The sequence below is a fragment of the Podarcis tiliguerta genome (genome assembly GCF_965153285.1).
Source record: "Podarcis tiliguerta genome assembly, chromosome: Z".
Taxonomy (NCBI): Eukaryota; Metazoa; Chordata; class Lepidosauria; order Squamata; family Lacertidae; genus Podarcis; species Podarcis tiliguerta.
Window position 1 is genome coordinate 46,141,895 of NC_139553.1, and position 14,263 is coordinate 46,156,157.

The following is a 14,263-nucleotide window of genomic DNA, read 5'->3' on the forward strand; positions in this document are numbered from 1 at the left end:
GCCGAGGGAGCCAGCGTACAGCTTCCGGGTCATACGGCCAGCATGACTAAGCAGCTTCTGGCAAACCAGAGCGGAAACGCCGTTTACCTTCCCACCGGAGCAGTACCTACTTGTCTACTTGCACTTTGACGTGCTTTCGAACTGCTAGGTTGGCAGGAGCAGGGACTGAGCAATGGGAACTCACCCCATCACAGGGATTCAAACTGCTGACCTTCTGATCAGTAAGTCCTAGGCTCTGTGGTTTAACCCACAGCGCCACCCGCGTCCCTTTGCATCCACATATATTCACAAAATTGCTTATTTTGGGAAATGGGTAAGTTTTTATTGTGTTTTCTGCACAACCACCACCCAGCAGAAATCAGGCAAGGGTGAGGTGGCACTAGAGGTAACAGAAGTAGCATATGTCCAACTGTAGTTCTTGGACATTATAAATTTGGTCTGCCTACACCAAATTTGTGAAGGTCTGATAGAACAATGGAGTAGGAGACACTTCTGAAATGGAACAAAGACATGATAAAGGTTACATTTAAACAGGCGTAGATGGTAGCTGCTGCATCATCCCTACTTCAACCTTTTAAGAGGCACTACTACTGTCATAACTCACATCCTCCTCTCCAGCTCAGAATGCAATTCTAGGCATGACTGGAGAGATATTTCCCTCAGAACTAAATGCAAGATCAAAGCTGTAAAAACAGAGGAACATTCTTAAAGGGAGCAAGGGCATTTCATAAAAGATCAAAGTTGCTCTAAACAAACTTGGTTCCAAGGAACTACAAATTCCTTATAACAAAAGCTCAGGGAGAAAGGGAACACTTTTTGAAACACCCCTTACGAAAAGAGAGAGAGAATGAATAACCAGACAAAGGAAAAAACCAAGAAAATGCTTTATTACAATTTAATTCTGCATAATTTAAAAATAACTCCGTTAGTCGCCATACAAATTTATTTTTTAACTATAAAATCAGTTGCCAGTGTATGTTTCAGTACCACACAGTCTCAGATTCCCCTTGCACATTAAGGCACATGTGGCACACCCATCAACCACGTAAAACCTCAACCTAGAGAAATTCCTTCCAACGGGCAGATCAGACAGCTATTTCACATTGGCCCCTGCAGCACCCAGAATTATTTCTGCAAGGCAGATGAAGAAAGCTTTGCAGGTTTTTAGGGCCTGCACATTCTACACAAACATTCAAGTAAAAACAAAACAAAAACCTATTGGCCTGCAGAGCCTAGCCCACAATATTTCTGGGCCTAAAGGCACCAGAGCCTAACACAGTTATGATTTTATTTGATGTTCAAAAAAGCATTTGGATCCAGAGATTAGACCAAACCATATTTAACTGTGTTCCCTCGTCACCAAGAATGTGTCCGTCTCCACTTTAAATCCTGAGAATGGTCAGATCACCGCCAAAGGACCCAGACTATGTGGGGAGGAGAAGAAAATACCCAATTTCAATTGTAGTGATCTAGTCAGGTTAGCCTCAACTCTTAGGACTTCTAGGTGCAGATTTTGTTCAACCATGGTATGAACTACACTGGCTTTGCACCTGGTCTCAGTTATCTGTCTAGCTCCATTACGCCTGCATTTTATCGGCATCAATACCGAGGACAGCTCACAAGTACTGCGATTCTAAAGTCAGGCAAATTTTGCTGATTTGTAATCAGAGCAGATTTGTAATCAGAACAATCGTCATATAAAAACATAAATAATTCACTTCGAAATGGTGCTGAGCTTTAAAAAAAAAAAAAGGAACAGAATTCTGCTCAGTATTGTTTTGTTCCTTGGAAGCAATGCAGCATACCTGTGGAGAAAACACTCATTTCTCAAGAACTGCAATTAACAAACTTGTTGATCAAATAAATAAGCTATCCTTGGCCAGAGAGATGCCACAGAGCATCAGGCTCCCAATAAACTAAAGATCTTGAATATGGCCACAAATCATCATAAGTAAAAAAAGTTCCTTAATGCCACTAGATTAAATCAGCTGTGGTGCTAGAAATGCATGTTTTCTTTTTAAAAAGCACTTGCACATGTTTTTCTTTCCAAGAAAGGGAAGTTAATATTTCAGTGAAAGTTAAAACCCTGCCTATATGCACCTATATTGGGTACCTATGTCCTAAAGAGGTCAACAAACCAGTGCAACATTTTAATAGCATTTACACCTGAAAGTTTAGAAGGCAAGAAATTACTGATATTTTCACCTGCAGGAGAAAACATAGTACTAATGAAAAGGCACAGAAATACAGTACTGCTTTGTAGCATTGGCAATTATATTAAAAAGGCAGGCGGGGTGTAGTGAGCAAATGAGACCTTCTGCTCTAGAGCAGGCAGATCTCTGCCATCTATACCACGTTCATAAGATTTACGGTCAACCACAACATTTGGGGAAGGAGGCATATGCTGAGGAAATGGGGGGCACTGCCACGGTGCCCATGGACATAAAGGCCAGCCAGTCCAGAGTTTATATAAGGGTACCTGTAGCACAGCTGAGTTCAGTAAGCCTCCAACAGTATAAAACATACCTAAAATCAAGTGAGTGGGCACACTCTTCATTGTGGGGTTTAGTTGGCCTGGCAGCGATGCCATCAGGGCATCTTCCTACAGCAGGCACAGCAAGAGTATAATCTTGGAGTGATGGACTCTTATGGCAGGCTGAGAAAGGAAATCTCATCCTGTGGAGGACAAGCCCAGCTTTAAAAGGATATGTGGCAAAGTCAGCTTTTGAAAGGATGCCTTGGCTTAATCACACAGCTGAGGGACACCCTCCAGAAACAGTAAGGAGCTGCATTATAAAGCCCAGTTTTCCAACCCTGAAAGCAAAAAGGGACCAGCTCCCAATCCCAAAACAAGTTTGTGGAACCGGCATCCAATTCCATGAAGAGGAGCAGAGTAGTTTTGATCTTATTGAAAGCCCTCTCAGTTTCTAAATCTCTGTTACCACATGTGGTGCTTGCATCCCACAGTGGAGACATTCTAAAATTCAGAACATGTTCTCAAACAGTCTTGGCAAATTGACACTGATAGGCACAGCCCTATCTATACAAAAGACAGCTAACTGATGAAGAAATTGTTAGGAAAAGCAACAGTGGCACATGAATCAAAACAGATTACTGTCTCCTTCAGAAAGGACTGTATCTTAGGTTTGTATAGCAAAGAAAGCACTTGTCTTGGACAGTCTCTCTTGGCTGCAGCTCTCCTCCACTGAAGAGATGGAGAATTAGGGAAGCACAGATACTGAGAATATGGCAGATAGGGTGATCTTAAAACTTGGAATTGATGTCTTTTGTTCCAGTCTGCTGGAACTGGCACCTGAACTGCAGGAGTACTTGCGGAAAGAAATATATCTCTTTAGAGCCATTAGTGCAAGATGCAATTAGATTAAGGAGGCAACCTTCAAAACAACCCAAAGCCCTCAATCCTTGCTCCACGTTCCTTGGCGACTACAACAGAAGGCACTTCTTGGAGTTCTTCTTTGTCACAGGGTATAAAACGGCACGCACAGCTTCAGCAAAGACTTCTCTCACCCCCTCCTGGTTCAGCGCTGAACATTCCAAATATTTGACGGCTCCAATCTGCTTGGCCAGTGACGTCCCCTGCTGGGGGGTGGTGGGGCCCAGGCTCTGCTCCTTCAGCTTCTTCACCGTCTCCGTGTTACTTCTCAAGTCCTTCTTAGTGCCAACAAGAAGAATCGGCACATTTGGGCAGTGGTGAGACACCTCAGGGTGCCATTTGTGCCTCACATTTGCGTACGAGGAGGGGCTCCCAATGGAGAAGCAGATGACGAAGACATTGGTCTGAGGATAGGAGAGGGTGCGCAGACGGTCATATTCCTCCTGGCCTGCCGTGTCCCAGAGATTCAGACTAACCATCCTGCCATCAACAGTCATCTGAGCGCTGTAGTTGTCAAACACCGTGGGAATGTATTCCTCAGGGAATGCATTGGTAGTGTAGCTGATGAGCAAGCAGGTCTTCCCCACAGCTCCATCGCCAACAACCACACACTTTATCGTTTGCATTCTTCTGATCTGAAGGGAAGAGTCCTGCACAAAGAAAGGAAGAAGTCAGAGGAAGCCAAACTCAGTTGGGAGAAAAATATTGGACCAAGCCTCCAGTATTGCTAGGAGACTTATGCAATAACTCAGAAACCAAGTTATGGACATGCATTCCGCACCCACCCTTCTCACTTCCCACTTGCCCAGGGGACAGCAAAGCCAAAGAGAGGCAGGCTCAGGCCTCTACCATCAGCCAATGGCCACAGGGAGCCTTCGCCCTCTGCTGTCCAGGAGAAAATCATGGCAAGATGGAAATAAAACCTGGTCCCACCCCATCAGCCAAGGGAAGCGTAACTGAAAGGAGCTGGTTTCCCACCTTCCTGCCTCAAACCGTAAGGTTTACGGGGATGGGCCACATCTCAGTGGTGGAGCATCAGGAAGAAAGTCCCAAGTCTGCAGCAACTCCAGGTAGGGCTGAGAGAGGCTCCCTGTCTGGAACCCTGAAGAGCCTCTGCTAGTCACCACAGACAGTACTGAGCTAGGTAGACCAAGCGTTTGATTTGGTGTCAGGAAGAATTCCCATGTTCTCCAACTACAAGTTGCCCTGAGACTGCAGAGCTGAAAAGAGGCACTTTCTAGCTACATGCCTCGGCCAGGAGACTGAAGGGCTGCTGGGCTGGATAAGCTGCCTTGGAAGATCATTCGCTAGAACGGCAATATATAAATATTCAAAATTGTGAATGACGTGTAACAGTTCCTAAAGAAACCACAAACAGATTGAGAGGATTCTGTTTTGTCTATTGTACCTTTTGTTTTAGTACAGTGCCTTTAACAGTAAACTGCATTAGGAGAAAAGTGCACTAGGAGAAAGCAGAATACGAACGTATTAAATATGTAAGCATTTAAAAGAACCACAACCACAGTAAGGAGCTCATTTTTCAGAAGTTATGCAAGGAGAAAAGAGAAACCAGCCAGGAATGAGCCAGAAGCAATCAGAGAACAACCCACCACTACCATCACCACCCCCCAAAAACCCAGGAAGCTGTCTTACACAGCACAGGAGCTTTTTCTTGACCTAGTTTAACAAACACTTTTAAAACCATGTTCCGGGGAGCTAGAACCTACTCCTAAGCAAACCATGCATCTGAACAAGACCAGGTCTGCCTGATGTATTTTGTAAAACTCCAGAGATTGTAAAACACCATGACTTGTTGTCTCAACATAAAAAAGGTAAAGGACCCCTGATCATTAGGTCCAGTCGTGACCAACTCTGGGCTTGCGACGCTCATCTCACTTTACTGGCCGAGGGAGCCGGCATACAGCTTCCGGGTCATATGACCAGCATGACTAAGCCGCTTCTGGCAAACCAGAGCAGCGCACGAAAATGCCGTTTACCTTCCCGCTGGAGCGGTACCTATTTATCGACTTGCACTTTGACGTGCTTTCAAACTGCTAGGTTGGCAGGAGCAGGGACCGAGCAACGGGAGCTCACCCCGTCGTGGGGATTCAAACCGCCGACCTTCCGATCAGGAAGTCCTAGGCTCTGTGGTTTAACCCACAGTGCCACCCGCGTCCCTTGTTGTCTCAACATACATTCACACTAAACTCTCTCACACACTTTTTGGTTTGTCAATAACAGAGCAATCCTAACCCTTGATCTATGTCATGGGTCAGTAAGCTAAGGCTTGCAGGCCAGATCAGGCCCAATTGCCTTCTGGATCCGGCCCGCGGACGGTCCTGGAATTGCTACTTGGATCGGCATCATCATTCGTGCTGTGCCCCCCCTTTTTTTGCAATCCCCCTCCCCCCGGGCACCTTTTCTCCCTCACTCCTCCGGGCTTCTCCCTGCCCTGTGGAGGAAGGGAGCTGGGCTTTGATTGGTGCCAGCCAATCCAAAGCCTTGCCGCCCGTGCGCTGAGGCACGGCCCAGACTCACCACCCGCCTGCCAGCCTCTCCGTCCATGGCTGCATTGTAGGCATCATGACAGGAGTGTCACGGGGCTTTGGCTGGAGCTTGGAGTGCCTGCTGGCTCCGCACCAGGTACCTGGGAAAGCTGGCCTAGAAAGGAGACGCACCACCACCACCACCGGCTCCCAACCGCAAGCAGAGCGGTGGAGGAGGTAGGAAAGTGGGGGAGGGGAGGGGCTGGGGGAGAGAGAGAAGCCCCCCTCTGCCATGTGCGTGCGTGCATGCATGCGTATGTGTGCACACGCGCATGCGTGCGCAGTCCGGCCCACCACAAGGTTTGAGGGGTGGTGAACCGGCCCCCTCCTAAAAAAGTTTGCTGACCCCTGATCTGTTGTTGGAAGGGGATTAAGAGTGCAGTGATTTCCCTCTGCCAGCAGGGGGGTCCTCCCTTGCGCCTGCCAACAGTGCAGATTATTGACAGGATACCACTTGTGGTATTTGGGCAGCCAGTGTAAAGCCTCGGAATGGGGCAGGATACAGGAAGAGCTGGTCTAGACAAAGATTTGCTGGATTCTAAACTGCTCCATCAACTGGAGAGGGGTCCAATTCAGAGCTGGCTCAGCAAATATTAAGACAAATACTGCCCCCCTCCCCCACACAAAAAAGACTTCTGCCCTGGTCAGTACATGGCTAGTTTTCAGATATCGCAGTGGAATAACCCCTACTGCTCCCCAGCCAAGAGTTAGCATTGGCCCCTGATTGTTAGAAAAGTGTTCCTGGTTGCTGAACCAAAGTTTTTGAATAAACAGCAAAGGAACAAACCAGACACTCTGTAATAAGCTTCTAGAAATCTTGAGCAGTCTTAACTCTGGTTCTCTACCAGCAGAAATTCTCTACATTGAAAATGACTGCAAGAGAAACATCTTCTGCTTTGTTAAATCTGAACTATCTGTCAGCTGCTCTGGTGCAATCTAGGGCCCAATTCAGCAGTCCAAGACCCACAACAGCTTAGAACGCAACAGCTGTGATGGGTGCTCAGAACGTTTCCCCTCTCAGCCAGCACCAGAGGCACGGAGGCCTTCTGTGAATACACAAAGAACTGTTGAGAAGGAAGCCAAGAGCAGATTATTCTTAACAATGAATGGTCCAGCAGGAATTAAGGGGCTTGAGCTGCAAACACGTTAATACCAAATATATGTGAAGAGTTCAGGATGAAAGCAAAGTGCAAAGCTCAGCGCAGGCCTCGTCACTCTGGAAAGTTTCAGAATGACTTTTAGCATGAAAAATTCAAATTCACCAGAGACAATTTGGGGATGGGGCGGGGAGTCCATTTTCTGACAGGACACTTCCCAGCACTTTCCCAATGGACTTGGTGGAGCCGCATATCACTCCCAAATATAAACCAAAAGCCTGCACGCTTTCAAGCTGGAACTGCCTAGCTAGCCCAAACAAGAAACAACTTGTCAGCCTCTTTCTTTGGAAGGTGCTACTTAGCTCCCAGGATGCAGTTTCCTGCTGAGCGAGAAACCCTCTTAGAAGATAACGCAGCCCATTCCAAGAGACTAACAGCTGAACATGTATTAGCAGGGCAGCTCTCCAGAGAGCAACTCAGTCAACCACTCTCTGCAACCTTTGGCTCAAGTCCCTTCACTTAAAGCAATTGCTCCAGTTCCTCAACAAATCACCAATCTCCCTTTTGGGGATGGGGGGGGGGGAGAGAACACGGGCACTGGAGTTCACTGTTCACACAGCAGCAGCCATCCACACTGAAGCTCTATCCAATCTGAACTCCCAAAATGTCCTTCCACCATCATCTTGCTTGAATACTTCATACTAGCCGCAAACAAGCAGCTGGAGTCTGAGACCCAAAATTTTGTAACTGCCAGTGCAAAGACAGTTGCGCTAGTGTAAGGGCAAGAATCACAGTTGCGCAATATGAAATCCAGCACAACGGTTGCACTAGTGGAATTTTTTTTGTGGAACAGGAAGTAATGGGACTTCTGTTGTGCAACCAGCCACAAGAGCCAAACCAATGTCCTGCATCTTCTTGTGTGACATTTAACTTGAATTCCAAGTTTTGTGGACTGCTGTTTCTGTGAAAGTTGCTAACATATCTGGAGTCTTCCCCAACCTGGAACCTTGCAGATATTCAAAACTACACCTCCCATCATTCCTGACCAGTGGCTATGCTAGCTGGGCTGGATGGGAGCTGGAGACCCACAATGCCTGGAGAGCACCAATTTGGGGAAGCCTGGATCCATGCAATTCCTTATGGGAGGAATGTTTGCCATTGAGGGAATGCAGTCACTTTCAAGGGAAAACTAGGAAGCTGTGATCAAATGAAAGGGGAGCACTGGTGTGGTATAGAAGGCAGCCTACAAAATCTGGGAAACTGGACTCCTGCCCAGTCCTGTGTCTTTCCAGATTCAATCCCACCACTCTAGCCAATAACTGATCTCAGGCTTGCAAAAATCTCTGCCACAGACACTAAAGAGCTATCTCGTCAAGCCTGGACAAGATGGAGCTAACCAGCTCAGCTTCATATACAGAAGTGTGTAAAATGTCACATACTATCTCAACTATCATATACCACAGGCTCAGCAAGGACAGCCGCCAGTTACAAAAAAAATGGCTAGAAATTTAACTGTGATAAGGGAACCTTGGTCTGCCCAACATCTAAACATCCACATGTAAATTTCTGCTAGTGTAATAACAAGCAGAGGTGACCAGAATATTCCCCGCCCCCCAAAGATGGAATCGGTTTGCTAGTTATCTTCATTAAGAGTGAAATCCTATACCCACTTATTGTATATATTTATTTATTTGTTTGTTTATCTATCTATCTATCTATCACCTTTAACATACATATCATGGTGGTGCAGAAAATACAAAATACAACGAAAACAACTGGGAAGGAAGCCCCAGTGAACTCAATGGAACTTATATGTAAGGAATTGTGTTGTTAAGAGTGTTGGTTTAGGAAATTTCTTGGCCACACTTTATCTAAGGCTAACAGTTTATAACCAGCATCTATTTTATTATTATAAATTATTTATTTCATTTACAAATCACATCCTACAAAGCACCTTTACCAACTCATTCACTTTCCCCAGGAAATGTCTTTCACTCATCACATCTCTATAATGCACAGACTTCTCCCCCCCCATACCCCACACGCCAAAAAACAGTATTCCATGATGCACTGCAAGAACAATATAGCAGTGACTTGTATAGATATTCAATATAGCTTTGAAGATTACATTTGAAAACATAACTGCAAGAATAGTGTCACAAGATCAGTTTTGTCTGCTTCTTGCTAGAAGGAAGAGAGTGCTGGGCTATGGAGCCAGGGTGTCCAGATAGGAGCAACGCCCTGGTAGCAAAACTGCATTTGCAGCAGGACCCCAAGCTCCAACAGCCCTCACTTTCCCTAGCTATTCCATCCTCACTAATGTCAGCAGCTCAAACTGCAGCAATGACTGTGAGTTCAGATCAGCCTGGTATCCCAAACACCCTCCCTGCAAGGCACATAATATGCTGTCAAAAGCTGCCACACCTCCAGGGAGAGATAAGGTGACAAACTGTAAACAGTCAATTCAGATACATTGTACAAAAAACCACTTCCTCACCCACTCTGCTTCAGTCCTCCCCAGTGGTTGCTGTACATGGCAAGCGGCTTTGCAGATGCTGCTGCAAGGTGAGAGGAGCCCCGCCACAGATTGTGCATACAAAGGATTTGCTGCTCACACATGTCCCCCTGTGTGCTAGCCATATTCAAGCCATATTGAAAAGGAGTTGGGAAGGAGGGTGTATGCGCACAATGTGTCATTAAGAGTCCTACATAAATTGTAGCTAAATTCAGATGAAAGCAGAAAATTTATCCAATTAAATATAAAATCAGTATTTTGACAACTCTGCATCATGTTTCTGTAAGCTGATATACAAGTTTTAATGTGGTGTCTGCTTACTGGATCAATCAAATAAAAGACAATTTGATGCTACCAGACTATATGGAAGTAGCCAGTGTAAGAGAGTGCCAGTTCTGAAATTTAAATGACAGAGCGTGGAGTTGGGGGTAATCATAGAAGGGTTACCAAGTCCCAAGTACCCTTTGTGGGTGGGAGAAAAGCATCACGTGATCACCAGTTCAGTTTGACACACTTGAACGAAATCTAGCTGGCAAGCCCCTAGAAAGAAAGAAAGCAGCCTTATGCCCCAGGGAGGTACACAAGCTGGGTGGAGAAGCAGCAGCCATGCCTCACTGCTTGTGCTCTGGCCTCTCATCCACAAGCAAAACCATCTCTGGATCATGCAGCTGTGTAACAAGGAATGCAAGAGCTGCCTAAGAGCAAGGGGAGGACCAATCCTACCTTAGAAAAAAGAAGCCCTGAACGTGTGCCAGTGTTCGAAACTCCCATTGTTCTAAGCGCATTTTGCGACAGGGAATTTCATTAGTGTGAACAGTTTCTGAGCTCTGGACGCAGTACTGCACCTAAGATTTCAGCTTAAAACTGCAGAATGGAAGAAAATGAGCATTTTCTGCCTCCCCACTTCCAGCTACTCTTTGAAGACTGGAGAAGAGACCCTCTTAAGAATATTAGGGAGGTGGGCAGAAGGACTAGACCATATGAAAAATGAACATAATATTTTAGCTGCAGTTTATTCATTTTCAGCTTTGTATTCTTGTTATTAAAAAAGTGTGCCTAGACATTTCTTTGTTGTGCCCATAACTTAGGTTTAAGGTGCCATTTAGCTCCTAGCTTTCATATTTCAGTTTCTAACACTGACGGATGCCTTGCTAAGCATCTCTGCAGCACCCAAAATGCATTGCAGGTGGCCAACTTTTCTCTAAACCTACTTCGGCATGTTTACTAACAGTTTGATGCACAAATCACAGCAATTTAATTTCTCTGGGAAAAGTGTTACCTGTTAATTTCTACACCTCTGGCTGCTGTACAAGCACAGGAGCAGACCAAGTTGGTCAGCTGGCAACTCTAGTCAATGCATTTGATCAATGGCCCTCCCCACCCACAGTGAATAAAGATGAAGACCTCCCCTCTTCTCCACCATCACCAACAGTATCTTTTGGTCCCCTTTATTAGAACATTTTTTAAAGCCTATTAGAAATGCAACAAAATACACCTTTATTAGGATCAATAAAAAGGTATCCATGTAGAGAACAAGTTCCCAAATTCTCCAGAACTGTCAGGAAAATGTTAAAATGTTTGCAGAGGGAGAGAATTAGAAGTGCATAATGTTGAAGGCACAAATCCTGCAGCTTACAACAGCAGAAAGTGTTAATGTCTATTACAAATAGAAAACTCTGGGGCTTTAACAATATTGCTCTCTCTTCTCCCCAGCTCCTCCCTTGCTATTTTTCTCAACTTCTTCAAGCTGGACCTTATGCAAGACAAGGAGGGTGGGTGAGCATGGAAACCAACAGAGATGAAGGACAAACATAATATACCTGGAACTCAGGATTATGCTTCATGCATCTGATGAAGCAGATTGTAGCTTAATGACATTTATGTCACAGTAAGATTTGTCAGTCTTCAAGCTGCTACAAGACTCTGTTATTTGGGCATGATATCCAAAGACTACATTCTGCAGTTTTGGGAGAAACTTTCATTGGTTAAAAGACCAATATAAACTGCAGCCTCTGGACGTTAGGGAAACAAGCACTGGCTTTATACAGTCAGACCATTAAGAACCTAGCCCAGCACTGTCCACTCTGACTTACAGCAGCTTCCAGAATTTCAGGCAAGGATCATTCTCAAGACTCTGTGGAGAACAAGGGACCTTCTGCATGCAAAGCAGATGCCCTACCACTGAGCTACATCTCTTTTACCTGCTAATTAATATGACATTTCATAGCAGCCTCCAAGTTCATGATTTATTTCCAAAGTTAAGCCTCAGTGGTGAACCAGTTCAGCTGCTTGCCTCTGATCTAGTCAACATGAATCACAGCAAGTTCAGTTTTGTCTGCACTGACAGGCAGCAGCTCTCTAGGATTTAAGGCAGGGTCCTCTCCTAGCCCCACCTGGAGATCTCAGGGATCAAAAGCAAATTCTTTCCCCCCGCCCTACTGATATTGCTAATGAACAGAGGAAACTGCCTTATACAGAGTCAGGCCAATTCTTACTCTGCCCACTCTGTTACAGGCCTAAGGCTGGCAGCAGCAAGAAGGTACTGGCTGGAGGCAGATCTACAGGATTCCAGGCCTGGTACATTCCCAGCCCTCCCTGGTGGTGTGGAGGATTGAAGCTGCATGCAAAGCAGATGCCGAAGCCCTTCTCCAAGCCCCAGACCTTGATTTTTGCTGGGTTTTTCACAGAACTGTAGAGTTGGAAGAGACCAACTAACCCATGTAGTGATTGCAATGCAGGAATCCTTTGCCCGACATGGGGCTCGAACCCACAGCTCTGAAATGAAGAGTCTTCCCCACCCCCACATACATACAAATTATTTTTTATTAATTTCCCAAACGATTACAAACCAAGCCAAATTAAATTAATGCAATACAATTTCTTAAAATCACGTTTCTCGCTCCTGTCCCGAACTCACGATCGCCATCCTTTTCCTCGCGTTGCCGCATCATTTCTCATTTACAGTCCAGCGAACTGAGATTAAAGGTCTTAAGGCTCTCCCAGCTGACCTACCCCACCAGCCTCCCCATGCAGACGGCAGCAAGCAGCAAGCCCCCTTTGCCCTGAACGTGACCATTTACCCCATGTAGCTCAGCACGGCCCGCACAGACCGGCAGCAATCAATCAGATTTCCCCCCCCCCCTCCCCGCTTCCTCTTGGCGATTGCCAGCGGGGGCTGAAACAGCGGCCACAGATTACACCAAGCCGTCTCGCCCCCCCCCCCTCGCGGCACTCTGACCACTGGGCCCTTCTCCTCCAGCATTGCCTTGCATTGACTGGCAGCAGCCCTGCCTCCAGAGAGGCGATTCCCAGTCTTCCTCTGCTTGCAAGGAAGGTGCTCAGACACTGGACTGGGGGGGCCCTTCCTCATCGTGCCCACCCCCCGGAGCCCCCGAGGCTTCTCTGAGCCCGCAAGAGATTCCCCCCACCCACAGGGGGTTCCTGTTTAAAACAGCCCCCCTCCCCCATCCTGTCAGGCCTGAGGGCGGCGGCCACACAGCGGGAAGCAAGCGCTCCCCGCCCCACCCTCCGAACCCCCTGCATCGCGCAGGGAAGCCGGCCTGGGGCTCCGGGTCTTACCTTGGGGTCCCCCCTGCTCTCGCTCGCTCGCTCTCTCCCGTCAGCTGCAACCGCCGCCGGCCGAAGAGAAGCTGTATCCGGCTGAGGGAAACCGCCCCCACACCTCCGCCGCAGCCCGGCCTCGATTCTGCGCACGCGCGCGCTGCCCGCCCTCCTTTTCGGAACGGCCCGCCGGGCACACATACACACACACACACAGCTGGAACCTACGGTGGCCGGGAGCCAGCCGAGCTTCCTGCGGCGTCCGCTCAAGGCGGACTTCCGTCCTCTCTCTTCCCCACCCTCGGTCTATGGTTTTTCTTGCGTAGGCCAGCGACTGGGGTTGATGGGAGATGTAGTTTCCGCGGCTTCCCAGACTGAAAGAGGGCGTTAGCTAGCCTACCTCGCAAGGACGTTGTGGAGATTTGGAAAAACAAAAAACGGTTGCAGGCATTAAGTCTGGTTTGGAAACGTAGAGAGTTGTGCCTGCCCGCTGAGGGGGGGAAAGAAACCTCTTCCCCAAGAGAGGAGGTCGCCTGGCATCACTCAGCAGCTCTTTCTGATATTTTGAATTCTTGTGATTTTGCTGAATTGCTGATGAATTTATCATCGAGTTATTTATATGTTACTGTATTCAATGTTATAGTGCTTACAATGTGTGTGTGCAGTGCTGTTGTGATTATTGAGAGCTGCCATTAACACTGTCATGTGGGGATCCCTTGCAGATGACGGCCACAGTGCCTGGAGACAGTCAGGCCATGTATACAGAAGAGTGACTAGGGGAGGAATGGCTGCTGGGAGGAGCGCAGAGAGAAGAAACGCCTTGCTGCATCTGCAGCAACACAACCAGGCACCTTCCTCTGCCCCACCTGCAACAACACATGTCTCTCTCCCGTGTCAATCTCTACAGCCATAGCAGGTGCTGTAACTCTCCAGTGCTTTGACTTTACCCTCAAAGGCACAATCTTCCATTGTCTTACAAGATAGGTGGATGCCGACAATAACAGCTTTGAGCTCAACATTTGTTGTTGGAAAAGCAGAATACAAATATTAAATATAATCAAGATAAAATCATTAATTTGATCGATTCATCAGCTAAAAACACATATGATGAATCAGTAAAGAAGGAATTTCTCCACTCCGATGACAGCCC

The 14,263-nt window shown here is 46.8% G+C and overlaps 1 protein-coding gene across 1 annotated transcript; it reads right to left on the reverse strand.

Annotated features, from left to right (window-relative positions):
* Positions 1-866: 866 nt before the first annotated feature.
* On the reverse strand, positions 867-13,410 carry LOC310669208 (rho-related GTP-binding protein RhoG-like). The gene is made up of 2 exons (XM_083422790.1): positions 13,132-13,410; positions 867-4,044 (listed from the first exon to the last, which is right to left on the reverse strand). Exons 1-2 carry the CDS (start codon positions 13,312-13,314, stop codon positions 3,445-3,447), a joined length of 783 nt encoding a protein of 260 aa, XP_083278916.1. The 5' UTR covers positions 13,315-13,410; the 3' UTR covers positions 867-3,444.
* Between the last annotated feature and the right edge of the window lie 853 nt (positions 13,411-14,263).

What these genes read in the sequence shown, in the direction of transcription:
- LOC310669208 (XM_083422790.1), bottom strand. Translation starts at nt 13,314, where the DNA reads ATGTGTGCCCGGCGGGCCGTTCCGAAAAGGAGGGCGGGCAGCGCGCGC. An exon ending in AGAGCAGGGGGGACCCCAAG is followed by an intron (nt 4,045 to 13,131) that starts GTAAGACCCGGA and finishes TTCTTTGTGCAG; the next exon opens with GACTCTTCCCTTCAGATCAG.